General features: G+C 57.4%; 1 protein-coding gene across 3 annotated transcripts; it reads left to right on the top strand.

Annotated features, from left to right (window-relative positions):
* Positions 1-2,532: 2,532 nt before the first annotated feature.
* On the top strand, positions 2,533-25,566 carry RORC (RAR related orphan receptor C). Of its 3 annotated transcripts, none has more exons than XM_080647636.1 (11): positions 2,533-2,632; positions 4,855-4,884; positions 15,248-15,333; positions 15,636-15,777; positions 16,889-17,416; positions 17,623-17,744; positions 18,658-18,790; positions 18,954-19,061; positions 19,236-19,346; positions 20,999-21,108; positions 24,127-25,566. In XM_080647636.1, exons 1-11 carry the CDS (start codon positions 2,593-2,595, stop codon positions 24,286-24,288), a joined length of 1,572 nt encoding a protein of 523 aa, XP_080503762.1. In that variant the 5' UTR covers positions 2,533-2,592; the 3' UTR covers positions 24,289-25,566. The 3 variants fall into 3 exon arrangements, with proteins under 3 accessions (XP_080503762.1, XP_080503763.1, XP_080503764.1); XM_080647637.1 differs by having other exon boundaries at positions 2,551-2,632; positions 4,855-4,901; XM_080647638.1 differs by lacking the exon at positions 2,533-2,632 and adding an exon at positions 2,732-2,781 and having other exon boundaries at positions 4,855-4,901.
* The last annotated feature ends 85 nt before the right edge of the window (positions 25,567-25,651 follow it).

Genomic DNA, 25,651 nt, shown 5'->3' with positions numbered 1-25,651 from the left:
TCTAGTTGGTTGAGGTCTCCCCAGGCATGGACCTCCTAGAGAGGACCCCAAGAAAGCTGGTCCCTCATCACTGGATCACGCTTCCCAGAGAGGGTGGGCCTCAAAGGATGGCTGTCCAGGACCACATACTTTTCACCTTCACAGCCCCAGGCCCTCCCTAGAAGGCCAGGTTTGCACTAGGCTTCAAGTGGTTTCTGTGGTTTAGGGGGTGGGGAGGAAGGGAAAGAGAAGTTGGTGACTGCTCCCCAGTTCCAAGCCACCACCACCAACCTCCACCCCTCCAGGCTGCTTGCCCCTTGGTTGAGATGCCAGCTTGATAAGGAAACTTGGGCACGTGGGGGGGGTGAAATGATTCTCTTGAATGTATTTGAGGAGGAAATACCCACTGCCCTGCTTTGAAAGGTCTGATTCATCTAGAAAAGGGGCTGTGATTAGAGCAGGAGGGAGGACGGTTAGGCATGAGGGGGGACTTCCCAAAAGGATGACCGAGGTGCCTTCTTACCTTGGGAAGAAAGAACCCCAGTCATTCATGCTTAGGGCAGGAAAGGGGTAGAGACATGAGAATGTCTAAGAAGCATGTGACTCACTTAGGCCTAGAGGCCAGGACCCTGTCTTCCAACCCCCTCCCCTCCCCTTACTTCCTCCCCATCCCACACAGTGGTACAAAGTGGAACAGCTGTGAGAGGCAGCCATACCTGTGGTATCTGGGGTGGGCAGGGCTGCCTGGCATAGTTCCAGAGCCAAGTGCCCATCCCCAGGCCCTTGGCATGGTCTCGCTCAGTGTCCACAGTTGGGAAGTCAGGAAGCGCCCAGGAGACCCAGAGTTACAGAGAAAGAGGGGCTTAAAGAGAAGAGACAGAGAAGGAAGAGCTAGAGAGGACAGAAAGCAAAAGTGCCATGGACAGGGAGGGGCTGCAGGGAGAGACAGACAGAGGATACTGAGTGGATGGAAGCGAAGCCAGGCATCAGAGGGAAGGGAGAGCAGGGCATCATGCCAGCATCCAGCCCTCTGCCTTGTGCTGGCTTCTCCTTGTCTACCAGAAGGCGCTGGGGGGGCGGGTATTTTGGAGAATTTTGCTTCTTACTCCAAGCCTGCCCAAGGACAGAGCCCCAAAACAGACCAACATCCTGTTCTGTGCAGAGAAGTGCACATAGACGCGTGGGTTATGCATTTACCAAAAGGACATGAGGACAGTCAGAGGCTGAGAGGCACAAACACACACCCTCAGACTCTTCATATGAGAAGGTCCCCAAAAGTTTCCACTTCGCTCTTCCTCATTCCCCATCTCCTTGTCAACTCTCTGGGGAGTCGGAAAGTCCTCCTCTACGTCTAACCTTTGTCCCTCAAGCTGCAGCCATTGGGAGACTCTGGGAGCTACCCAGGAACAGAGGTGCTGATGGTAGCAGAGCCTGAAGCTCCAGGGCCAGCCGGGCAGGAGTGGAGGATGGTGAGATGGGAGGGCCCAGGAGGAAGGGACAGCTGCCTGCCCTCTCCATGCCAGGTGCCACGTGCGCCAGGTAAGGGGGGGGGGGTGGTGGGCGAGTCACGAGGCTGTGGTGTGGCTGGCTTCTGCTCTGCTGTTTACCAGCTGGGAGGGAAAGCAGGAGGAGGTGCCAGGCAGCCTCCCCGCTGCAGCCTGGCCCCTAGCCAGCTGGCCTGTTGGGTAACCAGGAGAGCCAGGCCCAGCTAATCAAACTCTGGCCAAGGCTGTGCAGGAGAGAAGCGGCATCCAGAACCCGCTGAAGCCTCCTCCTGCAGCCCTCCCCCTGCACAGAGCCCTTCCCCGGGCTGGCCCAGTGTGGGCCCACTCAGCTTGGGCTCCTCATCCCCCAGCCAGTAAGTGTAGCATCTCTCCTCGCCCCTCCCATTGATCCTCTGCCTCCACACACTCCTCCAGGCCTGCCCCACCCCAGCCCCAACAGACCAGGAGGATGTGGGGGCATCAAGGAGTCAGGGAACTCCAGGGAAGGGCAGAGTGTCAGGGGCTAAGCAGACAGAGGCCTCAAGGAACTCAGGACCCACTGAGATGTCTGATCACATCCTGGAGAAAAGGCACAATCCCCCCCAAATAAACCTACCTCTCTCTCCCTTTGCCTGTCTTCTGTCAGGGAGAAAGCACATGATTTTGAAGTCACGAAGACCTGGGTTCAAAATCACAGTGCAACCGACCACTTATTGTCTTTGTACGAGTCCGTGAGTCATTAATACCTTTGAGCATCACTTAGCTTATGTGCAAACCTGGAATAATTATGTTTGCCTCATGGTGGATGTTGTGAGGATGGAAGAAAATCATGGATTTACATAAAGTGCCTGGCGAAGGGCCCAGCACACAGTAGGTGATCAGTAAATTCCAGTCCCCTTCCCTTTCCTTCACCTATCCTATTTCTCCTCAAGCCTCCAAAATCTGTTCCTTAGGTCCCTCCCCTTGTCCCCTCCTGGTGCCAAGATGCTCTGCCAGCCACTCCTTTCCCCTGCCTGCTGACGGGCCAGGTGCTCCCTCCCTCCACATACTCCTCCCCCCTCCCCTGGGCCCTGCTCCCTGCCCTCCTGGGCAGCCAGGGCAGCAAGGACGGCACCCAGGGAGTTGCCCCATGGACAGGGCCCCACAGAGACAGCACCGAGCCTCCCAGGGTAAGAGGCCCTAGGCCCTGCAGGCAGGTGGAAGGGACTGCCAGGAGGTTCAGAGGAGAGGGAGAGGCAGGATTGGTCAAGAAACGAGGAGGGAAGGAGGGACAAGAGAAGCAAAAAGGAGAGATGGATTGTCAGGGGACCGCGGACAGGTGAGACAGGACAAGCCTCGATAGAAACTGGAGGAGAAATGGGAGGAGGGGCTGGGGACATGAGAGGAGGAGCATAGGAAAGGGGGAGACACGAGAAATGCATGGAGGGAAAAGAAAGGGAGAAGTGAGGAAGGAGGAGACAAGTGCGTGGAGGGAGGAGGGAGGGGCGCAGGCAGGGAAGCTAGAGCCAGGGGCGGATTAGAATGTGGGCAGGCCCCCCAAGAGTCTGCACCCCTGGGAGCAGCGGGGACACTGCTGTTGTACTGCCTCCGGGGGCTAGAACCCCGCACAGCAGTGACTGGGAAGCTGGCCACTTCCATTCTGTTCACTCGCCACTGGAGAAACCTGTCCTGCTTTTGAGGATGACAGACAAGAGTGGGGGGAGGAAGCAAGTTGCCCATGTCCACTACCCTGGCACCTTCTCCCACTGGCTCTGGGCCATGGGGCTTCGTTTCTGCAGAGAATGTGGGGTATTGAGCCCAGGGCAGCAGGGGACAGAGAGGCAGGCAGTCCTTGGCCCCACCAATGATCTAATCAGAGACCCTCCCGAAGCAGATCCCACAGCCACATGCTTGGTCAGCTGTGAGCTCCGAGAGGGAAGCCTGAGGGCCAGAGCTGCCAGCTCCAGGGCCATCTGGTGGAGGAAGGACGCCACTGCCAGGCACACAGGGGACACCCCCACCCCAGGACTACGCTCAGGCGCAAGGCTGGAGGCCAGAGAGTAGTGTGGGGTGCCACGTCAGGGCAGGGAGTCAGGGAGGAAGCCGGGTGAGGCTAGGCAGGATCAGCGGGTAGGCGGGAGGGGCCGGATGGAGCCACTCCCTCTCGGGGAGTCCTCCCCCCTTAACCCCACCTCAGCAGAGGCCAGGCCTTCACATCCACTCACCCCCACTGGGCAGAGCCGAGGAAGCCTGCCAGAGGGACAGTATGGGGTTGGGAAAGGCCTTGCCCAGGATTGGACCACAGAAGGAAAAATAACAGGAGAGCAGATTCAGGGGGTGGGGAAACTATAGGGGACATAAGGCAGGGCCGCAGGGTTTTCTGGGACAACACGCTGGCCCTGTGCCCTCTGGGGAGCTGCTGTGTGGATGTAGAAAATGGACCAGGTCTGGCGGGGGAAGCGCCTTCAGGGCCACCCTGGGGAGGTGTTTAATACATGCTAACCACATGAATGAACAACCCAGAGATGCTCTGGCTAAGGCTTTCCCCTCAGCTGCCCCCCCAGCTACCCCCCTGGAGGCCTGCGCCTCCCTGCTCACCCGCGTCCACCCACCTGTGCCTTCTGCTGCCCGCTCTCCACCCAGATACCACACAGCTGGTGGGAAGGGACTCCTTCCTGTGCAGGCTGGAGCGTGGGAGCCAGGGCCTAGGAAGGCAGAGCAGGCTCCGTGCTTGCAGCTCTCCCGTCCTCTGCCTCCAAACATCCTCACCACCCCACTTCAACCCCCACACGTCTGGGGTCCCCAGGTGCCTAAAGGAACAAATAAACAGCCAAGAGATTGAACTCCCACAGAGAGTTAACTGTGGCTGCAGAATGTGTACTGTGCCCCTAACGGGCCAGGCCTCTGGAAGGCTCTGGGAAGGTCAGCGTGAACAGGGCAGACACAGTCCTTGCCTCCAGAGGGCTTGCCATCTCGTGGAAAGCCCTGGTTCAGGGCTAATGACACAAGGCTATCAGCTAGGGATGCGGTACCAGGAAGTCAGCTGCAAGGTGCTGAGTGTAAGCTCCCGGGCGTGGGAGGTACAGCTTCTCCAGGGAAGAGATGGAATGGGAAACTCCAGGGCTGAGGAAGTTGGCTCCACTGAGGGGTGTGAGGGAAGGGCATTCTGGGCAGAAGGGATAGCTTGGGCACCCCAGAGCTGGTGAGCCTGGCACTCCCAAGGACCTGGGAGAGGGCCAGGATGACTGCAGGGCAGAGAAGGGAGAAGAGGAGGTGCAGAGGTTGGTCCCACCTTCCGCTCAGACACCAGGTTCTGCTGGGAAGCAATGGGATGGGGATGGAGACCAGTGAGCGGGGGGTGGGGGGACTGTCTTCAACTGTCAGCCCTGACTCCCCTCTCTTCTCTTTACAGAGCTGCTGGCTGCAAAGAAGACCCACACCTGTGAGTAGAGAATTGGGGTGAGCACTGGTGCTGGGGTGTGGAGAGATGGCACAGAATCCAGCAAGGGCTGTGGGAGGTTCTCAGAAGGTTACAGAGATGGAGGGGCCGTGCAGAGGTGGCCCAGCCTGCAGAGAGGTGGAGCCTAGAAAAGCAGGGGAGATGGGGAGACAGACAGGGGGATGAGGAAAGGAGGGGGAGGGATGAAGAAACCTGGAGGTAAGGAAGAAGCCTGAAGAGCAGGGGGTGGGGGGGCAGGGGGGCGGACATTGTAAAGAAACAAGGAGTAAAAGGGCGCTGCAGGGCAAGGAGGGGAGGGATGCTGGACAGAGACACAGAGAGGGAAGGGGTGGGGCCCGGAGGCAGGGTGACCTGCGCCAGGCTTTGTGGCAGCCCAGCCAGGTTTGGTGTTCATCTCTGTGGCTAACACATCCTGAGGTGTGAACAAGCCTGGGGCCCGGCTGTGCAGGGCTGGAGAGCAGGAAAGTGTTCGTCGCTGCAGGAAACACACGGACAGGGACACTCTGGGTCCCAGGGCCCTGGAAGGCTGAGGCTCCAGCATGCGAGAAGGGGCTAGAGCTCAGGAAGGACTTCCCAATGGATGAGGGAGTAAGCACATCAACCTACCCTCCTGGTTTGTGGGAGAAACTACTCCCCCAGAAAATGCACCCACTCCACCTCAGTCCCAGAGCTTGTGTCATACCAGAGCCAGGCGTGCCCTTCACAGCCTGAGGGCGCTCTGGGGAAGGCCTCCATGAGCAGGGGTCCCTCACTGGATGGGGACAACTCTGGGGCAGGAGCGGTTACCTCTCTGGCCCTGCCTCGAATGGCCTACCAGTTCCTCCTGAGAGCTCGCCGCCACCCCTCCCGCTGCCAACGGTGCCTAGGACCTTCCCGTTCCAGGCAGAGGCACGGCCAGGGCAGCAGCGCCACTCTCTCCCTGAGCCGGGCAGACTGGGGCTGGGGGCCATCCAGGATGCTTCAACTTCCTGGGTGGGGGCTTGCTTTGCTCAGCACAATCCTGGTGGGGCCTCACCTGCCCCTAGCCACAGGGCCCCACGGAAATGCTGAGCAGGGCCCGGGGAGGAAAACGGGTCAAGGAGTGACGTGAGCTAGGGGAAGGGAGCTAGGGACCATATGTGGGTGGGGGGTAAAAGGGGAGTTTCAGAGCAGCTAGAACTGGAAGTGGCTAAACTCCATTCCTACCCTTAACCCCTAACCACAGAAACCTCGGCCAGGGCCAACCCCCCCCCCGCCCCGATGCCCTTCCCAACCCACTGGCCCTGTGCAACCACACCCCAACCCCACCCCCATGAGTGTCCTCCCAAACCCAGGCGGCCAGCCCTTCGCCCAATCCACTGCCCAGCTCCTGGGGGCTGAGGAAGGCCAGCAGGGAGAGGCCTGTACCAGGCTGAGGAGCTACTGGGGTTCCGGTAAGAATGGAGACCTCCGGGGATCTGACCCAGAGAAGCCAGGCAAGGTACACCTACCCACCTACCTCCTCCAGGCGGAGAGCCCCGGTAAATGGGCTCCAAATTGAGACAACCCCAAGAAGGGAGGAACCCAGGAGGGAACCCCCGAGGCTGAGGTACCCATAGAGCAGATATGAGGCTGAGGGGGTCTCTGAAATGGATTGGCCCCTCAGGAGGACCCGTAGGCCAAGAACCTCTATAGAGAGACTCACACATGAGGAGCCCTCTCCCAAGCTGAGACGCCCTTCAGAGCAGACTTGAACCAGAGAAACCCTGGTTCAGTGGGATCCAGGACCAAACTGCCTGAGTTTGAATCCTGACTTCACCACTTTCTAGCTGTGTGATCTTGGGCAAGTTACTTAACCTCTCTGTGTCTCACTTTCCTCAACTTTGAAATGGGGAGAATGGTACCTAGCTCCCAAAGTATTTTGTGGGGATTAGCTAATCCACATAAAACACTGAAAAAACATTTCTGGCACGTAGCATCGTCATCATTCTATTGCAACAGTTTGGTTCTCAAGGAAATTTCTGACAAACTAACCCTTCCTACAGAGAGTGGGCATTTGTCTGATGGTTATTACTGCTACTGTTATCACTTATTCCCTACCCCAGGGCATACATGGTGTCCGTAGGGAGGGCATGAGCGTGGTGGTGTGTGGGGGGGGGGCAGCCTCCCAGACTGCGCCTCAGTGGCACGGCTCTTGGCAGTCCACGGGGTCTCAGGTGGAACACGCCACCACCCCAGGCAGGCATATCTGTGACTTACCTCTAGAAACATCCCTGTCCCTGGCGTCACCTGGCAAAGAGGGTCAGGCTTGGGAGTCCTCAGAGGGAGGGGGAGGAGGAAACTGGCCCCAGGCTCATGTGAGCTCCATTCTGGCTCCCCAGCCAGAGCCACCCTGTCAGGTGGAAACAGCTTTTATCGCGTGTGGCTGTCGATTGTGGTTTTGGAATTTTCCAACGCCCCCTGCCACTGGCTGCCCCGCCCCTCACACCCTGCCCCAGGCCCAGATTGGCCACGTGGGGCGCCTGTCATCCTACCCGCTGCACCCTAGGGAGGGGTGGGGGGTGGCTGAGTGGAGTTGGGGGGTTGTCACTCGGCCACCTGTGTGGTGCTAGCTTAAACCCCCCAGCACAGAAGCATTGGGGGAGAGCTGGGTGCAGAGCTGCGGGCTGAGGCTCTGCTGAGAGGCCTCGCCCCCGACCCTGCTGCCAGCTGTGCCCCATCTCTGGACCACTCCGGGCTGAGAAGGACAGGGAGCCAAGGTGCCAAAGCCCACGGCTCAGCCATGAGAAGTAAGTGAATGGGGCCACCTGGGAGCGGGAAAGCCTGGGTCCCCATCCTCCCCAGGCCTTCTGGAAAGGAGGGGTGTCTTTGGGAACAAAGTGAGCAAAGCTGAGCCCTCTCCCCTGGCAGGGTGTGTCTCGGTCAAGGCCAAGGTCTGTAGGGAGGTGGGTGGAGAAGCTGGGGAGTCTGAGAGCAGCGAGAGTAAAGGGCTCCTCTGCCCTGAGCACTGCGAAGGATCTCCGAGCCGTGCCCTGCCCCTCCCCTTAGAAAGAGACTGAGCCCCGAGGGGCTGCCCTCCAGATCACGCAGTTGAAGGAGATGGAGGTTGGTGAGTAGCCCGCATCCTGAACGCACTCACCGGCCCCCGCTGCAGGGTTGCCCTCTGTGCCTTCAGCCTGCCTGCTAATGGGGTGGGAAAGGGGCCACAGGAGCTGCTGGGCCCTGGAGCAGCCGGACATCCAGGCCTCGGCACCACCATGCTTTCTGCCCAGTCCAGGGGTGTGTGTGTGTGTGCGTGTGTGTGTGTGTGTGTGTGTGTGTGTGTGTGTGTATCCCCAGGTCCAGTCTCCCATTTGCTGAGGGGGATCAGGGATCAGGCAGAGGAGATGGGAGCAGAAAGCTTTCAGCTTCACCCCCTTTCTGGCTCGGGGTCTCAGGCCAGCAGCTAGTGGACAGATGTCTGGGGTCCCTATGCCACCCAGCAGAGCAAGAGTGGGCAAATCTGCCAGTGCCCAGGTTCATGTACCGCTCCGGGCACTGGGCGCAGGAGAGAGAGGAAAGCCGGGGCCCCTGTGGCCTGCGCTGGAGGCGGCCCGGCCTCCACCTGGCGCCTTCCCACAGGGCACAGGAGCACGGCCACCTGGGGACCCGGAAAGGCCCATGGCTGAGAGTCTAATGACCAGGCTCTGCTGCCACCTGTCACCACACAGCCACGCAGTCTCAGGCGAGTCACTGGGTCGTGGTTTCCTCCTCTGCAAAAGAAGGGAGCCGAACCTAAACACAAAGCCAATTCTGGAGAGGTTCTGAGGGCCCAGGACCAAGGAGAGAGCCCTGGTCCCCGAGTTAGGCACCCCCAAGGGTAGCGAGGGACACTCAGTTTTCCCGGGGGTGGGGGGTGCAGACAGGAAAGAGCTCCGCTCCCAAGCTTGGGATGGAGACTCCCATCCAAGCAGGTGGATGAGCTGGGGTGGGCCAGGAGGGGTGAGAAGAGCCAAACACGTCCGCAGGAAGAAGGGCCCCTTGGAATGTCAGTTTCCCTTCTAGCGTCTTCCATTCGCAGCAAAGGTTAGCCCAGCCATCTTCCCAGAAATGGTCTCAAATCCGCCGTCCGCCCCAGGAACCAATGACTAGGCGTGCTTTGGCGCTGGCAGGAGGGCAGCCGTCTCCGGGACCGAGCGAGCGAGGGAGACAAGGGGGCACCCCTACGTGAGATCTCCCACAGCTCCATCCAGGCTGGGAGGAAGGAGAGGGGTCTCTTCTGCTCAGGGCTCTGTGCCACTGGTCCTTCTCACTAGGACATCTCTGGGTATCTCATAGCCCCAACTTACCTGTCTGCCCCCCCACCATGAGTGCCAGCCACCACCATGCCCTCTGACGACATCTGGGGCAAGTCAGAGCCCTGGGGGCTTGGGACTGGGACACACACACCCGAAGACCGAGGAGCAGAAACAGACGGAGAAATAGAGATGCAGAGGCCCAATGCACGAGACAGAGATTAATGTGCCACACGGGAGAGAGTGGAGTCCGGATGGAGAAATAATGGAGAAGCCCCAGGACAGCCAAAACACTGCAGTGTGAGGGCCGAGACAGAACTGGAGTGCGGAACTCAGGGGCCCGCAGACTCGGAGAGAGGAAGAGGGAGACACTGACACCCATGGCGTCTAGGAAGGTGGCGAGGGGGAGGCATGGGTTTCCGGAGTTTCTGGAAGGGTGGTACAGGCTCCCTGCTCCTAAGTAGGGAGGGAATGTCCATGAGCCAAAACCTCCCAGCCAGCCAGAGGGCGGGCGTGGAGCCAATGGGCGAAGGCCCTGGCGTGAGGCCTGGGTGGGGAGGTAGGAGGACGAGCGATACAGGTGCCTGCCTGGCTGTGCTCTACCTGGTCTCTCTCAGGTCTGATCCTGCTGATGAGGAGCAGTGGGCCAGGTAGAAGCCCACTCCCCAGGGTGCCACCGGTCTCCCCCACCAAGAGCCAGGCCATCGGAGACTTTACAAAAGGCCCCTCCTTCCTGGCATCACTCCTGCGCCTTCCCTCTTCCTCTCGTCCCATTCTTCACTGGGATCCCAAACACCCCTGACTCACCCCACCCCAGCCCAGCGCTCTGGAGGCTGGAGTGCCCCAGCCTTTCTCATCACAGCGAGACCTGGGTGCTGGTGTGGTAGTCCCTCCCAGGGGCTCCCTCCCTGCCCTGCCTCTGTGCCCCTGACTCAGACGGGGAACAGGGACTTTCCCCTGCTAAAGAGCTCTCTCCAAAGAAGGCAGCCCCAGGGTCTCCTCCAGCCTCCATGGCTGGTCCACTCCTGCTGCTGCTGCAACACTGCCCCTTCTCTCAGACCCTGGGCTCAGAAAGGATGGAGCCAGCTATTTGGGGGAGGGGGGTAACAGGGCAGGGCCTGGGGCCAGAGGCAGGGTCCTTCTGACTCCTCGGGCCTCCTGGAGCGGAAGGGATACAGGCCTGGAGGCTGGGAAGGTGGCTGAGGGTGCCATCTGGGCTCCTACTCCTCAGAGCTTCCTCCTGGTGATTCATCCCCTCCCCCATTCGCTGGTTGTTTTCACTCAATTCTTTTGTTTCCCCTCCTTTCTCCAGTCCCAGACTGCGGGGGTGGCGGGGGCACAAGGAGGGGGTTTCAGGTGGCTGGCTGGCTTTCATGGCTTTTCAAAACCCCAGACTCTCCCTCGCCCACCTGAGTTTTAGCTTCGCTACTTTCTCAGCCCTGGGATCTGGGTGCATCAGCAGAAAATTCTCGGCATGGGCTGGGAGGGGTGCTCACCAGGTACACTGCTTCGCTCCTGACCCCCGCCTAGCCCTCCCCTCCGGCTCCCCTGCGGTGGTACCCACCACCGTGGTTTCCAGCTTTGCAGAAGCTGCAGGAACTGAGAGCTGAGGAAGGAGGGAGGGAGGCTGGCGACAGGCTGGGCACACTTGTGGTCTCCCTGGGCAAAGGGACTCAGAGTCTGGGCTGGGGGGTGGGGGGGAGGGGGCCCTAAGCTAAGAAAAAAGACGTTCGTTCGTTCCCCTTTCCCATTACTTATTCGAATCTGCAGAGAGGTCTGCCGAGATATGTGAAAGCCAGTCCACACCCAGTGGAGCTGTGTTCTGCCAGAGGAGTCCCAGTCGGGAGCTCTGCTGGGCTGGGCGAGCTGCCCATGAGCAATGGGTAAAGGCGGGAGGAAGAGCTGGGACAGAGGGAATATCGTCTCTCTGGATCTTTACATTACACACGAGTCCTGGCTTTAGTTCACGGGTGTCCTCCCTGAATTCGGTTCCTAGCCTGCCCCCTCACTTCACACTTTGCCCTGCAGCCAGTAAGTGACCCGTCCCCTATCCCATCCTCCTCAGTGCATTTGGGCAGCTCATTCTTGTAGGGTCTATAGCTAAATGGTTGAGGACACTGGCTCTCAAGATAGAGACCTGACTTCCAATGCCGGATCTGCCACTTCCGGCTGTGTAACCTTAGTCAAGCCATTTACTCTCCCCCGGACTCTGTTATTTCTCATCGGTGCAATGGGGACAGTAAAGTAGTGCCTACTTCACGGGGTTGTTGTGATCATTAAATGAAAAATGTCTACAAAACCTGGCAGAGAGGTGGAATTCAGCCCACCATTATTATTCCTCCTTAATTGCTGTCCACTGGAGAAAGGGAGAAAGAGGAGGCAGGCACCAAGAGGAGATGAGGAACCCAGGTTCCTCTGTCTGCATCCATTCTCCACCAGGCCCCGGGGGTGGTTCTGGGGTTTGAGGGGAGAGATCCCCCAAGATGGAAGCCCCCACTTTGCACCTACCATTTCCTCTCTGTGGCATAGGGCACCTGGACAGGGCCCAGGGCTGGCTTCCTAGGGTGGCACAGAGCCAGCTCTGGATGTATTCAAAGCGCGCTATCAATGAATCTCACAGCTGTGAGGAGGGTGAGATTAGAGGAGGCTAGAGGGAGGGGAGCACAGACTACTTGCTCTCTACCGTATTTCCCCCTAGGAAGCTCCCTGCTGATCCTTCACTGTGCAAAGCAATCCAGGAGAGATGCATTTTCTTTTCTTGGTACCACACCAGAATGACATTGTTAGAGGTCACACTGGATGGTGGAGAAGATACCAGAATGAGCTGGGAGAGAGACCACCAACACCACACCCCCTCTCCCCCGTGGGAGCAGCCTGGCACAAAAGCAGGAAGAGGGAGGAAGTTCTCACTGCTCAAAAGTGTAGACTCAGGCCCAGCCAGCTTGGGCCCAGCCAAGAGCTTGTTCAAACGCAGAATCGAGGCCCCTCTCAGGCCTCCCGAGGGAGGACCTGCCTTTTAATGAGATCCCTGGGCAATCTCATTTGAGACAAAAAGGGCTAGAGTCATCTAGTCACTGGGTGCTTTCAGGAGACAGCATGCACATGTGGCCATGTCTCTGTCCTTGGAATGGGAGGATGTCCTTGGCTGGGCCCTGGGAGAGATGGGCAGATCTCCCCAGAGCAGCGTGCGGGCACACGGGGGCCCTTAGGGGCTGTGCTGCAGGGCTGGCCTCAGGTTCCTGACCTTTGCTTGGTTCTAGTTCCTGGCACCGTTGGGCTCTTAGATGGTAAGTTCCTGGCAGGCCAGGCTCCCAGGCAACAGTTTGAGTAATCCTGTGATTACTCAGCTCCCCCTCCCCAATCTGGGTTCCCAGCACCTGCTGCTTCAGGGCGGTAGCTCAGGGGTAGGTTCAGAAGGGGAGGTATCCGAGGTGTTTTTCAATTCCTGCTGCCCCCACTGCCACCTCTGCCCGTCCCCTTCTCGTCCTCTCCCTTCCCCTCCCCCACAGTCACACGCATGCGCACCAGGACTTTAACGTTGAGGTTTTTGGGTAGATGGCTTCGAAGGGGACACAGGTGTCAGGGGAAGGAGGGAGGAGTAGGAAAAAGGGCCTGACAGGGCGGACAGGGCCAGGACAGACTGGGTTTTTCTGTGTTTCTTTGGCCATCTCTCCATCTCTGGGTCTAAGTCTCTATTAATCTGACCCTCTAGTTTGGACCCTCTGACTCTGTGTCTGTCTCACTGGGTACCTCTGTCTTGGCCTACGGCTGGGGACATAGGGCAGTGGCTGGCCTCATGGCTGGGGTCTGAACTCAGACACCCCCCAAACCCGGTATTTGTGCTGGAGGCCTGTGGCTGGCCACATAGTCCCATGAGAAGGGCAAGGTCGTGGTCACACTGTTGTGAGGTTCCTAGGGCCGCGCCAGCAGCGGGTCAGGCATGGGACAGGGAGATGTGTCTGGGTCACCCGTGTGGTCAGCACACACACGCATGCGGATGTGGCTCTGGGAGAAGGGAACAGGCTGGGAGGCCTGTGGTCGATGGCAGGGCTGGAGCCCGAGTTCCCACTGTGGCTTGGCCTAATCTCCCTCCTGCTTACTTTTGTGGGTGACCCACGTTGGTTTCTCCCCTCTCTGGGCTCAGGTCCACTGAGGAGAGCGAGACCACAGTGTTGGGGGGAAGGTGTTGAGGCAAGGGCAGACTCCATGGGGCACAAGCATGTCCGGCGACCTCAGATCTGGCTTTCCTCGCCCTCAGCTCCACTCAGCAGTAACTGCATAGCCCATGCTCCCCATGGTGATATCAATTAACTGTACCACCTACACCCACCCCATGGACAGGCAATGTTATTTTTATCCTGATTTTACCAACGAGGAACCTGAGGCCCAGAGAATCGAAGTGACTTGACGTGCAGGTGCCCCCACATTTTCTGCCCCTTTTCCAAGCACCCAAACCCCTCTTGTTCCCTCTTCCCTCCATGCATTCCAATCTGCTCTTAACTCACTGCAAGGAACCTGTGCAGCTCACTTTCCCCCAGTCCTGGATGACCACAGCTTTCTGTGTGTGTGATGCACAGGCAAGTAGGGCTGGGGCTGGGGATCGAGTCCTCGTGGAGGGTGTCAGACCCCTTGTGCCCTGCCTCTTGGAGGAGGCAGCTTAGTCTGACTCACCTCAAGGCTGATGGACACAATATTTCAGGGAGTGGCGGGCAAGTCATGGTCACGCTCCCACCTCACCTCAGCAGACCCTACACGTGATCAGGGCCTAGGTCTGGGCCCGAAGGGGACTCAGAGGGGAGGCAGCAGGTCAGCAATGGCAGAGAATAGATGTCTATGCCCTTGGGAGGGACAAAAACACCTGAAGTAGCAGGAATGCCAACTCTGCCCAGCTCCCTTCAAAGATGGGCTGGAGGAATGCCAACCGCTGGGCCCTGGAACTCAGTAGAGAGCTGTGGGCATTGACAGGGACAGGGTGAAACGGGCGATGAGCCTGGGGCCGGCATCAGTGAAGGGAGGGGCAGGCACCGCTTATAGTGTGCTCAGTGAACAAACACTAACACACAAACATGTACGTGTGCACCCTGGCTCACGCAGACATACATTGGCTTACAAATCACATGTACCTTTCATGTGTACACACACACGCGCACAAACATGCCCACTGATGTGTGCACCCAAACGCCGTGTACACAAAGCAGCTTTATGGAAAGCTCAGGGGAACTGGAGTGTAGACCCAGCTCTGGGTCAAACTAGCCGTGTGAACCTGGGCCAGCCGCCTTTCTCATCTGGCCTCTTTCTTCATCGGTAAAGGAAAGAAAAGGCTGAACAAGATGGTCTCAAGCCCCACGCAGCATAAACACTCCTGATTTGTGTGCATGTAGCTGAACACGGAGGCCTTCGTGTGCACATAGGCTTATTCACAGGGCCACCCTCTCTGCTCTGGGGCCAGGGCCCTGGGAGCCCTGTCTGATGCTCTCCCTGGCTCCCAGGCGTCCAGCAGAACTGGCTTGCTAGCCCTACTCTCCTGCACTTCATCTGCTCTTCTCCCTACCCTCTCTGGGCCCCCCTCTGTGGCCCCTGCCCCGCCCCGAGCCTCCCCTGCCCGGCTGAGGATGGTTGGCATCTCTACCTGGCCCAGGTGCCCCCAGCCTGGTGTGCCACATCTTCCCGCCAGGCCCCACACTCTGCCCATGGGAGCCCAGTGGGGGAGGGTGGCCCAGAGGAAGCCCCCTGGGCGGGAAGCAGGTGTTGTGAAGCAGCGAGGACTCCTAGGTCCCCAGGCGGGAGGGAGGCAAAGGGAGGGAGGCAACGGGGCCTTTTAAACTTGAAGCGCTGAGCAGGTGGCCTCCCTGCAGCTGCTGTCTCTGCCCCTCTAGAGCTGGAACAGCTCCCGGCCGCCCCACAAAACAAAAAAATACAAAAACGGCCCCCACAGCCCCTGGGCTGGCAGCACTTCGCATGGCACTCCCTCCAGTTTGCAGGAGGGAAAGAGCAAACCCAGCCGAGCTGGGCGGGGTGGGAAGCACCGACCATGGCCCTGTATCCACAGGCCAGGCACCCAGGGGAGGGCCCAGAGAAGGCCCCAGGCCCACCTCCTGCTCTTTCTTTTCCAGCACAAATCGAAGTGATTCCTTGCAAAATCTGTGGGGACAAGTCATCTGGGATCCATTACGGGGTTATTACCTGTGAGGGGTGCAAGGTGAGCGCACACGTGTACACAGTCTCCTAGCGATGAGGAGAGGCGGGTGGTGGCCACGGACCCCAGGGATGGGCTCCTGAGGCGGCTGGGGTGGTGCCTGGCCGGAGGGCCCTGCACACAGGAGCCTTGTCTTACGCTGGGGAAGCGATTGCAGGACGAATTGCTATCGCACCAGGAAATGGAGGAGAGGAAACTGACCACAGGACCTGGGAAAGCTGGGGCCGGAGCTCGTGGGCTGGAGGCGCTGGGGGCTGAGCTGGACTGGCCATGACCAGCAGCCCGGTCTCCACCTGCCTCCCTAGGGTTTCTTCCGCCGGAGCCAGCACTGTAGCGTGGCCTACGCCTGCACCCGCCAGCAGAACTGCCCCATCGACCGCACCAGCCGGAACCGATGCCAGCACTGCCGCCTGCAGAAATGCCTGGCCCTGGGCATGTCCCGAGACGGTGAGGCCCAGTGGGCAGCCCCCCAGCTTTCCCTACAGCCTTGAGGGGCCTCCTGGCCTGTGCACACGCCCTTCCCGGGGTCCCCTCTCCATCCCTCCCACAGGCCCTGTCTCCTCCGCTTCCCAGCCCCCAACTTCAGGCTCGGCTAGAACAGCCCTCCTTTCCCTGTGGTCCCCAACTCCTCCTTTTCTTGTCCTCCGATGGATCCTCCTCCCTCCACTCCCCTCTTTCTCTCCTGCCCCATCGCTCTAGCCCTGGCCCATCTCTCTTGCCAGACCCTCACCCCCATCCTTGAACACTGTGTCAGGAATGGTGGCCTGAGGGTAACCCAGAGGCCGGGAGGGTGGGGGGCCTGCTGTTTCTGGTGCCTTTCTCCACTTTTCTCCCCCACCCTCTCCTCACGCCCCCACTCCCACCCCACCCCACCCCACCACAGAGGGAACCCAGGCCGGGCTGGGGGGGCATGAGCTGAGGGGGAGCCAGAGGAGCCTGTCAGCACTTTTCAGCGCCCAAAATAACAAAGTGAAAGGAAACAGGCAGGGGTGCAAGGGGCAGGCGGGGCGAGGGGCTGTGCCCCCACACCTGGGAGGGGTGGGGGGCGGCGAAAAGGCAGGAAAGAGAGAGCAGAAGAGGATGTTCAGACACAAGCCGCGGAGCCTGGGTTGGGCTGTGGTGAGTATCTAGGTCACCAGGGAGCCTGCAGCCTGACCACAGGGAGACCTGTGTTCTCAGCCTCCTCTTCCTCCGACCCTCCTCGAAAGGCGAGATGACCCCGATACAGCCTGAGGCCCCCTCCTCGGCCACCCCCAGCCCCGACATCGGGAGGCCAGAATTCTCAGTCCAGACTCATGGCTTAGACTCGGCCACATTTAGAAGCTGGGTTCACACTGGGAGAGTTTACTCAGACGAAATGTCTGGGCCCCAAAGCCAACAAGAGAGAGAGGTGGGAGGGTCCTGAACAGAGTCCCCCCCCAAGGCAGGCTCTCAGGCAAGACTTGGCCTCGGCTATTCAGGGAGCAGCAAGTTAACCCCGCAATAATCAAAATGCTGCGGGCTCTGCCCAGGGCCTGTCCTCCCGCCTCAAAAGCTCCCGGCCCCCCACCTCTTTCAGCTGTCAAGTTTGGCCGCATGTCCAAGAAGCAAAGGGACAGCCTCCACGCTGAGGTGCAGAAGCAGCTACAGCAGCAGCAGCAGCAGCAGCAGCAGCGGGAGCAGCGGGAGCTGGTGGCCAGAACCCCTTCTGTGGGGGGCCAGGGGGCAGCCGCCCTCTCCTGCACCCTGGGGCTCCCAGATGGGCAGCTGCCCCTGGGCTCCTCGCCTGACCTGCCCGAGGCCTCCGCCTGTCCCCCTGGCCTCCTCAGAGCCCCAGGCTCCAGGCCCTCCTACTCCAACAGCTTGGCCAAGGCCGGGCTCAACGGGGCCTCCTACCACCTCGAATACAGCCCAGAGCGGGGCAAGGCTGAGGGCAGAGAGAGCTTCTACAGCCCAGGCGGCCAGCTGACCCCTGACAGATACGGACTTCATTTGGAGGACCCCAGGCATCCTGGGCTGGGGGACCCAGGACAAGGCCCGGACAGCTACCGCAGCCCCAGTTTCCGCAGCACCCCCGAGGCGCCCTATGCCTCCCTGACGGAGATTGGTGAGCTGAGGAGGCAGAGGGGGTGGGGAGGATGAGGAAGGGGATTTCGAGAGAGAGGTCCAAATGTGAGCCCGAGAGAGCTGAGGGGTCCTGGACAAGGGATGGAGGGGTCGGCAGAGCAGGGGTGGGCCAGGCAGAGGGGTGCCCTCATATGTGTGGGGAGGCGCTGGCTGAGACGGAGCCCGTGCCTTCTTCTCTGGCCCCAGAGCACTTGGTGCAGAACGTGTGCAAGTCCTACCGAGAGACGTGTCAGCTGCGGCTGGAGGACCTGCTACGGCAGCGCTCCAACCTCTTCTCCCGGGAGGAGGTGGCTGGCTACCAGCGGAAGGTGAGGCCAGGGGACCTGCCCGGAGCGGGACATCCCACCACTGGGGCGTCCCGAGGTGGCCACCTGCACACCATGTGGGCTGGGGTTGAGCAGCGCATCCCAGATAGACACAGATGTGCGCCCACGTTGAAGTGGGGGTGTCCACCTCCCAGCAGGTGGACCAGAGCTTTTCCCGAGCCTCTGCCTGGTAACACTTGGCTGGGCCTCCAGGCCCCCACCTTGGCGCACTGTCCCTCCTCTGTCAACCATAACACCAGGCAGAGCCCTGACCACCACTTGTTGAGCACCATGCCCTGCCAGGCACTGTGCGAAATGCTCTTTGACAGACACTATCCTTGACCCATGACAACCAACCTGTGAGGTTGGGATGTATTTCTATTTGTAACAGACCTGGAAACTGAGCGTGGAGTGGTTAACAGACTCACTCCAGGACCCAGAGCGATGGAGCCAAAGGCAAATTCAGGTCCACTGGGCTCCAGAGCGTATGTTCTCTCCTCTGTCCCACTCGGACGGTACCGCCGGCTCTGAAAACACTCCTTTGGCACTGACCTGTTGCCTCTCTAGACTACTGAGGCCTTTGGGTGTGTCTTTTGGGGGAGGGGGTCAGTAGGTGCTTTTCACTTCAACAAGATGTAAACTCTTTGAGGGCAGAGCTGTGTCTTAGACTATTTTATTCTCCCACAAGAGCTCAGTCCATGTCAGCAGCTGGTGGGTGCTCAGGAAGTGGGACCCAACCCCAGGAATGGACCCCGAGTGTGCATCTGTGCTGAGAATAGGCTGACACACGGCCGTGTTGAGAGCATTTGGGAGTTCATAAACTATCCTCTGCAATTTGTCCGTGCGGGCTCCCAGGGCTTGGGGCGGCCACCGGGTCCTAAAGGGGCTAGAGTGGGACCCTCCTCCTTCCCTGCAGTCCATGTGGGAGATGTGGGAACGCTGTGCCCACCGCCTCACCGAGGCCATTCAGTACGTGGTGGAGTTCGCCAAGAGGCTCTCGGGCTTTATGGAGCTCTGCCAGAACGACCAGATTGTGCTCCTCAAAGCAGGTGCCCAGGGAGGGTGGGCAGGCCTGGGGGGAAGGGGGCCGGGTGTGGAACAGGGCAGGGCTGAGTGGAGGGAGGAGGTCAAGGAAGCAGGATGCCCCGGGGGACAGAAACGCAGGCCTGGCTTTGTGTGACGCCCCACCTGCCCATTTCCTCCCCGCCTCAGGAGCCATGGAAGTGGTGCTGGTGAGGATGTGCCGGGCCTACAATGCCAGCAACCACACAGTCTTTTTTGAAGGCAAATACGGTGGTGTGGAGCTGTTCCGAGCCTTGGGTGAGAAGCAGGGGGAACGAGAGTGAGGAGTCGGGTGGGTCTAAAGCTTCAAGCCCCAGGGCATCCTCTTTTCACGGCAGATTGCCCCCTCTGCTCCAAACACCAAGAGGGTGGGCATCCCCGGGCACCGGGGCCTCACGCAGCTGGCCTACCCTTCCGCTCCCTCTCCATCAGGTTGCAGTGAGCTCATCAGCTCCATCTTCGACTTCTCCCGCTCCCTGAGTGCCTTGCGCCTTTCCGAGGACGAGATTGCCCTCTACACAGCCCTGGTCCTCATCAATGCCAGTGAGTGTCGCTGGGATAGGGTAAGGGACATTCAGCTGGCAGGGGTGTGCCAGATATTGAAGGGTCTAGAGACCTTCGGATGTGATTTAGCCTGGGAAATTGCTTCAAGAGCATATAAGCCCAGCCAGTGTTGCTCAGTGGTTGAGCATCGGCCTATGAGCCAGGAGGTCACGGTTTGATTCCTCATAGGGGCACATGCCCGGGTTACAGGCTCAATCCCTGGTAGGGGGCGTGCAAGAAGCAGCCAACTGATGATTCCCTCTCATCATTGATGTTCTATCTCTCTCTCCCTCTCCCTTCCTATCTCTGAAATCAATTAAATAAGTATTAAAGAGCATATGAGCCCATTAAAGCCCAATATTGCTATAAAATAAAATGAGTTAAAATGCAGATTCAGAGAAGCCTGAGAGAGGGAAAATCGAAGCACAGGTGGGGTTGGAGAAGTGGGCGAAGTGAGGATGAGGGGAAGTGAGCCAGTTCCCTGGTTGTGCATCCAAGTCAGTCATGCCACTGTGACCACACTTCGGAATCACCTGGGGAGCTGTAAGCAGGACTGCGACCTGGGCCCACCTCCCAGAGACTCCAAGGTTTATTCATCTGGGTGTAGCCAGAGCACCAGAATTTTTAACAGCCTCCCCAGGTAGGTGGTCATAATGTGCCACCAAACTCGAGAATCTCTGCTCTGTGTGGACTCACCTGAAGCCTGTACGCCATATTGGCAGCACTCCACTAGAAGGGTGTGGCCTGGGCTGGGCCTGGCCAGCAGAATGCTAATTCGTATTCAGAGAACCTGGGGAAGTGCGCCAGCAACTAACCTGAGTTTACAGCCCAAAATGATCAGTTTCTGGCTCTGCCAAGGAGTAGAGACATAAAATATTCCTTAAACTGGAAATAACAGTTTAAAAGATGACATCTGGCTCTTTTATGGAGCCAGGGCAGTTTGTCTGCTGACGTTAGCTGAAGACTGCTGCAGAGGCCCTGATGCTGGCCTAGGTGGCTTTGTGAAGGCCATCTCCCATCTGAGGTCACCCTTGGCTAGCGGACAGCGGCTCTCTTCCAATCTCTTGGGGTGTTTTTTTTCCATGGCAGAAGCCTAGTGCCTAGCACTGGATGGGCTATGAGAAATACTAGGGTACCAGGGAGAAGACAGCTTGGAGTAGGGAGATTGGAAGTTCTTATCTTTTTCATCTCTCCCCCCTGTTTTCCTTGTAGGCAGCCAAGCCCAAGGCCCTAGAGCTAACCATTGTCAAATCAACACACACACACACACACACACACACACACACACACACTCAGCTGAAAGACCTCATCCAGAACAGATGTCCAAAATAGTACACCCTAACCCTAGTCGGTTTGGCTCAGTAGATAGATCATTGGCCCACAGATTGAAGGGTCCTGGGTTCATTTCCGGTCAAGGGCACATACCTGGGTTGCAGGCTCGATCCCTGGCCCGGGTCAGGGTGTGTGCTAGAGGCAACCAATCGATGGATCTCTCTCACATCAATGTCTCTCTCTCTGTGTCTCTATCCCCTCCCGTCCACTCTCTAAAAAAAATAACCAAACAAACAAACAAAAAATTGTACACCCTTTTTGGTGGAAGCTAATGTCCATGTGTTTTCTTGTTCTCACTGTGGCCCCTTCCCCTCCTTCAGGCCGGCCAGGGCTCCAAGAGAAAAGGAAAGTAGAACAGCTTCAGTCCAATCTGGAGCTGGCCTTTCACCATCATCTCTGCAAGACTCATCGCCAAGGCATCCTGGCAGAGGTAGGAGCAGTCCCTGGGGCAGACAAGGCCAGGCCCAGCGCCAGAGCTGTGACATCAGGGCTGGTGGGGCCCAGACTCCGAGGCTACAGAGAAGCATCTGCCACAGTGCATTAGAGAGCTTGCAACAGCACGGGAACTGAGGGAACAAGCAATCACTTCTATGTGCGCAAAGATGGAAAGTTAGAGAGCCTGGGATTGGGAGGGACCTCCAGGGAGCAATTCAGTTTAATATAGCCAACACTTACCCAGCACCCGCTCCTACAAGGCACTGTGGAGTGGAAATATACAGGGATGTGTCCTTGTCCCCACCACGAGTTTTCAATCTGCTACGAAGAAGAGAGTCCTGCACGAATCGCTCTGATATAGCGTAGACTGTGATATAGTAATAATGCAATTAACCAAGTGCTGCCCGTGGCAGATGTGATTGCTCATCCTCAGGGCAGCTCATTCAATAGGGCAGGTATTAATAGCTTCCCGTAGGATTAAGGAGGCTTCTGTGACTTAGCCAATTTTACAGGATAGGTAGGTGATCAATGCAAGATTTAATCCCAGTGCTCTTTCCACCATATCCCTGTGCCTGGATACATTACTTTGAAAAGAGATTTTGGGGAAAATGTTCGGAGAACATAGAACAGGATTAAAAATAATTTGGGGGTAAAAGGAGTGAATCATAAATGCTTCCTAGAGGAGCATTTAAACTAGGCCATGAAATAGGTAAGATTTTTAACAGACATTCACGGGGTGGGGCAGGCAGTTCAAGTTTTTTGGTTTTTGGTTTTTTTTGTTTGTTTGTTTTTTACAGAGAGGAAGGGAGAGGGATAGAGAGTTAGAAACACCAATGAGAGAGAAACATCGATCAGCTGCCTCCTGCACACTCCCTACTGGGGATATGCCCGCAACCAAGATACATGCCCTTGACCGGAATCGAACCTGGGACCCTTGAGTCCGCAGGCCGACGCTCTATCCACTGAGCCAAACGGGTTAGGGCAGGCAGTTCAAGTTTAGAGAACAATCTGAGTAAAACTAAGGAGACCAACTAATGCCTACATGGAGAATATAGTTCATGGTACATTTTCACTGAAGTGTGAGATCAGGATAGATTGATGGAGGCAGGGAAGTAGCGGAAGACGCGCTTGAAAATTAGGTCAGGGAGCAAATCAGAGAGCACTTTAAATGACATATTAAAGAGTAAAGGCTTTATTTCTAGGCAATGGCGAGCCCCAAGGGCTAAAAGAATGATATCACCGGAGCTATTATTTAGGCAATTTAATTTGGAGCCAGTGTAAAGGAACCACTTATGTAAGTGTTCAAGCCACGGGCCCTTGCTATGTGCCAGGCACAGTGCCCGGTGCTGAGGATACAGCAATGACTTAAGCAACTGTCTGTCTCTGCCCTAAAGAACGTCAAGTCCGGTAGAATAGGTTAGGAGGAGAGACAGAGACCGGAACCTGGGAGAGCAGCTGGGAAGCACATCTGGTTAGATCCACCTTCAGAATATATCACCTCCCCACTGACACCACTCACACGGCACCCACCCCCCAGCTATCAGTTTTCACTTGGACTGTTAGAGAGGCCTCCGAACGGGACCCCTGTCCCACCCTTGCCTGTCCTGTGTCAGCCACACAGCACTGTTCTCAGCCCTCCGATAGCTGCCCTCTGTGCTGAGAGGCAAATCCGGAGGCTGTGTCAGGGTCTACCGGCCTCATGACATGACCCCTGACTGCTTCTCTCACCTCTTCTCCTTCCGCTGCCCCCTCAGCTACCCGTTCCAGCAACACTGGCCTCCTTGCTAGTCCTTGAACACTCCACACACAGTGGTATCTCTGAGCTTTCGTACTTGCTGTTCCAGCTGCTGGAATGTTCTTCCTCGAGTTTTCTAAACGGCCTGCTCCATCCCTTCATTCTGGAAAGGTTTTCCCAGAACACCTCGTACGAAAAGCCCCTCACCCTGCTTTATTGTTCTTTAAAGAAATTCTCGGGCATCTTATATATTTGTTTATTTTTGGGATCCTTCACTAGAACATTCATTTAGTAAAGGTAGATATTTTATCCACTGATGTATCCCCACAGCCCATCCCAGTGTCTATCTGAGTAAGTGAATGAATGAATGTTGAATGAATGAATGAATGAATGAATGAATGAAACTATCGAAAAAGCCCAAAGAAACTCAAAGTAAAGCAGAACAAATGAAAAGACGAGGAATTTAAGAGATGCCAGGGGTCCCATGCTGCTTGCTCTTCCCTGGCTGCCCTTTCCCGGGAAACTAAACTGGGCAGAAGGGGTGGGGGTGGCTGTGAGAGGTGTTTTTAAGCCTCACTTGCTTATAGAGGAAACTGCAGAAGATAAATGGCTTTTTTAGCCTTTTCCAATGAGGTCTCTCTGGGTCTTTTTCATTCCCCCCTCCCCAACTGAGTCCTGGTAGTGTTGAGAGAGAGAGAGAGAGAGAGAGACCCTACCCAAGGAGCTTAAACCTAGGGTAGGAAGGCAGACAAATTGGATCATTTTTCTAAAATGGGATTTAAGTGCCACACAGAGAAAAGACCTTTAATCTGGGGGGGGGGGGGGGGAGCAGGAGGTAAAGAAATATTCCCAGAGGAGGTGACACTTGAAAGTAAGAATTAGCCAAGCAAAGAACTGGAAAGGCATTCCAGGTGAGGGGAACAGTATCAACAAAAGCCAAGAGTCATGTGACCGTGTATAAACCAGAGACTCACAGAATTTCACTATTCTAAGAGCATAAAGTGTGAACTAAAGGCTTTAACAGGGTTCCTTTGAGGGGTAGCAGGAACATGATTGGGGGTTTCACCCAGAAAACATACACCTGGCCCACATCAGTGTTCCCTTGCCTCTGCTTTCCTGACAATACCTACCCCTACCCGTGGGGTCCAGCTGTTCCAACAAGTGCCAAGTGCACAGAGAGGCGGAGGGCTACCCTAGGCGAGGAAAGGGGAGAGGACTCTGTTGCTCTGGGGAGAGCCCTGAAGTACTGACCCTCCTTCCCCATTAACCCATCTCCAGCTGCCACCCAAGGGGAAGCTTCGGAGCCTGTGCAGCCAGCATGTGGAAAAGCTGCAAACCTTCCAGCATCTGCACCCCATCGTGGTCCAAGCTGCTTTCCCCCCACTCTACAAGGAACTCTTCAGCACTGAACTCGAGGCCCCCGAGGGGCTGTCCGAGTGACCTGGAGGAAGGACTCCTTTCCAGTCCCTAACCTGCTGGACCACCTCCCCGCCACCCTCAGCCTTTTTCTTTCCCGTGACCCTGGGGGGTGGCCCTACCTGTTCTTTGGGACTGAGCAAATGCTGAGACTGGTTTTCTGCCCACAGGCCCGCCTGGCCAGTGGGCCAAGATCCAGAGGGCGGGGCGAGAGGAACAGGTCTCCAGCCTCAGCTTTGCTTGATCCTCTCTCCCGAGCCCCTCACACCAGCTTCTGGAACAGGGGGGCAGGGAATATTAGGACCTCTAGGAGGACCAAGGTGTCCTTGGGACAACGGGGGATCCAGGACAGTCTGGACAGATGGAACTCAGCTCTGGGCTCAGAAGCTAAGAACAGACCATTGAAATACCTCATTGCATTTTCCCGTGGGCTTCAGCGCAGGGGAAGCCTCAAGCTGAGACTGGCGGCTGGAGCCCAGAAGGACCTGTACAGAACTTGAATCGACCTTTAGATTCTCTGCCTTCCCCCTTCCTCCCAGCTCAGCAAGGAAATGGTTGGGCACCCTGCCCTTCTCCTGGGGTCTGAAAAAACAAACCTGCATACATGGAGGGAGGGGGCTGGGGATAGTTTTTTATGGGATTTGGGTATAGGCTAGGGTACAAGGAGAGCCAAGAGCATCACAGACAGAGAGGGTTAGAACTCAAACCTCCCTCACGTGCACTTTAAAAATAGACGTTAGAGGTTAGCACAAATCTGATCCGACACACGTCCCCATACAGGTGAAACACACACGCCCTCGGCTCTGGAGACACATTTGATCTCACACGATCTCCGTCTTCCTTGAGGTCACTGAGGAGCTTAGTGACCTCAGGAAGAGCACCAATCCTGAGGGACCCAGAGCATTCCCATGGTGCCCCATCCACCAGTCTTAGATCTGGGGCGCTCCAAACCCTATCCCAGCCCAGCTGTCTCCTATCACAAGGAAATCCAAGAGAAGCAGAGCTGGCTGGCCACTGGACAGTCCGAAGGCCAAGGACAGGCCCCGGGGAGGACTGTGTGGGCCCTGCTCTCGTTAGGGAGGAAGGAAGCAGGCACAGTTGCAGTCCGGCCACTCAGCGATTGGGAACCGCCAACTCCAGCAGGGGGAGGAGGCCCGTCTCCAGCCCCGGGCTTTATAATGAGCTGCCAGCCCTCTGCTGAGGGATTAAGCAGAGGGAGGGGCTTTGCCTGTCAGGGGAGGGAGTCATTGGGTAAATGTAAACCCCAATTTGTGCCATTCTTTATAAAATGATTTCAAAGGCCAGAGGTGTGTGTGTCTTCAATAAGATTATCTACACACTGCTCTGCAGTCTGGTTCCTAGGTGGGGACCCAGCCAGCCATCAGTC

This window comes from Plecotus auritus (assembly GCF_963455305.1).
Source record: "Plecotus auritus genome assembly, chromosome: 12".
Classification (NCBI taxonomy): domain Eukaryota; kingdom Metazoa; phylum Chordata; class Mammalia; order Chiroptera; family Vespertilionidae; genus Plecotus; species Plecotus auritus.
This window is presented reverse-complemented; position numbering and strand designations above follow the sequence as displayed.